The sequence below is a fragment of the Vespula pensylvanica genome, chromosome 10 (genome assembly GCF_014466175.1).
Source record: "Vespula pensylvanica isolate Volc-1 chromosome 10, ASM1446617v1, whole genome shotgun sequence".
Lineage (NCBI taxonomy): Eukaryota > Metazoa > Arthropoda > Insecta > Hymenoptera > Vespidae > Vespula > Vespula pensylvanica.
The window spans coordinates 1,238,643-1,242,735 of NC_057694.1; the positions used below are offsets into that span (position 1 = coordinate 1,238,643).

The 4,093-nt window shown below is 26.9% G+C and overlaps 1 protein-coding gene across 4 annotated transcripts in view; it reads right to left on the reverse strand.

The window, feature by feature from the left end:
* The window catches only part of LOC122632398 (chloride intracellular channel exc-4), a 14,048-nt gene that overhangs the window by 2,288 nt on the left and 7,667 nt on the right, over positions 1-4,093 (reverse strand). The window contains exon 2 of one of the 4 annotated variants that reach the window (XM_043819132.1): positions 3,859-3,898. The exons of 1 other annotated variant lie outside the window; for it this stretch is intronic. In XM_043819132.1, the coding sequence (XP_043675067.1) occupies positions 3,859-3,898 (40 nt within the window). Of the gene's footprint in view, positions 1-3,842; positions 3,899-4,093 lie in introns of all 4 variants that reach the window. 2 more of the 4 variants (XM_043819135.1, XM_043819134.1) reach the window with 2 other exon arrangements.

Here is a 4,093-nt window from a genome sequence, read left to right on the forward strand (position 1 = left end):
AAAAAAAAAAAAAAAAAAAAGAAAGAAAAAGAAGAAAACTCGAACGAAAAAATTGACCTCTCCGTTATACTCCTTCCGCGTAACGATATCCTTCAACGTTTCTTACACCGAGGATTTATGTCAGCGTTACGATGATACTACATTTACGCTCTCCATCTCATATGCGTTCCTGCGTTGTACTCCTTTTTTGCTCGATGACGCATCGCCATTCCTGTCCATCGAAATTTTTGGATTGCACAAAAGTAAGATAACTATCAAGGTTTCCTTCAAATTATGCGATCCAATGTTTCCGAATGAAAAACTTGTTGACGTAAAACATTTGACCTTCGAACAATTCCGAAATAAAGCATTGATCGAATAATGATGATATAAAAAGAGAAAAAAATTTTTTTAATGTTCAAATGATACAGATTTAGAAAAAAAAAAAAAAAAATTAAAAAACGAAGGAATTCTAATTTGTAAAATATCGAACATGATTTGAAGGTAAAACATTGATCGAATAATGAGTTGATTTTAAAAAAGAAAAAATTATGATTTGTAGAAAATCACTTCTGTTTGTTATCGCTGCTGTTATTGGATACATGTACTCTGTTTGAAGGTAAAACATTAATCGAATAATAAAGATTAAAAAAAAAAAAAAGAAAAAAAAAGAAAGAAAGAAAGAAAGAAAAAGAAGAAAAAATACTGAGAAGAATTCTCATTTATAGAAAATTGTTTTTGTAGAATATAGTCCCTTTTATACATTGATATTTTATGTATCGATTAACTCGATTATCCTTAATCGTTTATAACGTGTATCCGTCACGTGTCCTTGAAAAAAAATTTCATAGAAATTTTCATGGTTGATTTGTGACAATGGATAAAAACCTCTCGTTGTATAGTGAAAGAGATGATTGTGAAGAAGAGAATGTCTTCTCGATACGGTAAGAGCAACTTTTATGCTATATCTGCATACTACATGCACTCATGCGTTTATATGTTGAGCAATGACCTAATCTATTGTACAAGGAAATATGTACGTATGTGTATATATATATATATATATACGCATGTACGTACAATTATTCGAAGAAAATATATACTTTATCTTATATGTGCGTATAACGATAAAGAAAATCCATGAGACGAGTTTCATGTTAAGATGAATCATAAGTAAACAAAATGAATAGAAACGTATAAGGAAATCATATTCTCTTTCGTAAAAGCAAAATCAAAATGAAATCAATAATTTTATTATTAATCTTCAAAAGATATTCGAATTCTTATTCGAACGTCGAATGATCTTGTTACTTCATTTACAATTAATAATAATAATAACGATAGAAAAAAATATAAAAAAAGAAGGAAAGAAAATTGTCAAGATTTAAGTGTTTATAACGAACAATGAGATTAACGACTCGCATGTTTAATAAATATATGTCTAACAATTATTTGATGTTTCAAATAATTTTAAAAATAATACTTTGCTATATCGAAAATGTAAAAAATTCTTTACGGTCGTGTATAATTAAAAAAAAAAAAAAAAAAGAGAGAGAAATAACGAAACAATTATAACAACAATAACGAACAAAAAATATATAAGAAAAAGAATAAGAGAGAGAGAGAGAGAGAGAGCAAATAAAATGTAAAATACGAATCTACCGTTCGTTGAAATTTCTTTGATGGTATATAACACATCACGTGCAAAGAACTTCGATCTCGGATAAAATGTCACGAAAGACATTTCTTCGACATCTTCTATCTTCAATAAGGTAGTGTGATCTATCGCCACGTTCGTTTCTCGCCACCTCCTTTCTCTCTTATGAAAGCTCGATTATTCGAGTGCCGGAAATTTCTTCGATCAGCGATAAGGTAAAACGATTGTATGCATGATATGCATATATATTTTTGTATGTATACTATCATAAACCATTAAAATATTAATTTCATTCTTTATAACGCGATATGACTTTAAAGTCACACATTTCAATTCATACATATATGTATACCTATCGAAATATTCTAAATTTCATTTCATTTTATCACTATTAAATTATCTGTCGGTTCATATACGAATTTTTTTTATATTCTTTCTTTATTTTTTTTTTTTAAGTTTGTCATACTTAATGTGGTATAATAATAGTACTCTATACTTTAATATATACAAGTGTGTTCGAAACAAAGTGTAAAAAATTTTTATTAAAAAAAAAAAAAAAAATATAACGCTTCTGAGAAAAATTCTTCAGAGAAGAATTATCGGATTTTTAAGGATAGAAATATTATGGTATTTATCGTTTTTTTTTTTAATGAAAGATTCCAGATTATTTCAGAATTAACTGTTTTTTTTTTTTTTAATAGGGACACACTTTTTCTAATGGCAAAAATTCTACGTAGAAAAAAGAACGAGTAAATTTTTTCCAAGATACTTTTTCATCTCGAGAACGAATAAAATCGAGTTATAAAGGATTAACAAGATTAACGATCAACGTAAAATTAATGATAAAAATAATCGTTCTTTCCATATTTTTGAATGTTAATTGACGCAAGAATATACATAACTCAGGATTATTAATTTCGCAGAGAATGTTTCTACCTTTATAAGATTAGCATTTCCCAAAAGATTTTGAAAAAACAATTTTTACAAAATCTCATAATTTTAAAAGGCGTCATAAATTATATTACATAAATTATATTTTATCTAAATAAATGAATAATAAATAAATGAAACAAGTAAATATAAGAGTTAAGAAAACAAACAAACAAAAAAAAAAAAAAACATTTATTTTCATATATTAATTATGTGAAAGAAAACGTATAAAAATAATAAAATAATATTCATTTTCATAATTTTTCATTGAACCACATTGCCTTCTTTCCACGCAAACATAATTTGGGAAACACTTTTATAATATTATATATACATATAACGTGTTACAATATAACATCAGTTATAAAAAAAAAAAATTTTAGTCGTCAAAATTGATAACGTATATCTCGTTTTCATTAATCTTACAATATATATGTAGTACTAGTAAAGAATAATTACAATATAAAATATATTAACGTACATATATATATATATTGTATCAAAGATCAAAATTCGACTTGTACTCTTTTTTAACGTTTCACCAAAGAATTATATGATATATTAAAATATGAAAAGAGAGAGAGAGAGAGAGAGAAAGAGAGGAAGAGAAAAAATCGAAATCTTTTTGTCCGAATGCCAAAAGAGGAGGGGTAAAGAGAATGCAAATATGCTGAGACTTCTTAGTCAAAGATTCACGTATTTTTTTTTTTTTCTTCCTTTTTTCTCTTTTTTCCATTCACATACCATCCAACATTGGACACTCAAAGAAACACGAAACTGTTTCCGTTCGCACGATATTCGAGTAGAATGTCAGATTTTCAAGCAGAACCGTCTCGAAATAAAACGTTTAGAACGCAACTCGTGAGCATTTTTCGAACATATTTACATATCTACTTACGTATCTGTATATATGTATAATATTACGTGTATATCAACGTATGTTTTTTTTCAAGCTATGAGCCTCGAAATAAATACTTGCTTACGTATTACGACGATTTTACGAGTAGAGTGATTAAAAATTTTTCAAGAAATTTGGAGATCTTTCTTATATTTTATACCGCAAATTCGCAACGATCTTTAAAATAATTATTAGCATTATCTTTTAAAATATAATATATAGCCGACCATCATGTGATAATTTCACCATCATCGGTTAATTCAAAATTTTATATTATAAACATTTGGGCCGTTGTACCGTTACAAACAAAACGTATTCGATCGTTCCACGGTAAAAGGATTGAGAAACGTTGATGTATATGTTACAACGGATACATACATATATACATACATACGTCCATTTTATTCCTGAATCGTGATTTCAACGACCTGCCCCTGAAATTGAATAAATACAAAAACGAATGAACTGTTATATGTATATAGACATATATCTACACACACAGACACACAAATATATATATATATACATACATACATACATACATATGTATTTACGTATAAACGTATATCGTACATTTTTATGAAAATTTTCAAACGCCAAGTGTTTTAATGAAATAACAAAAAAAAAAA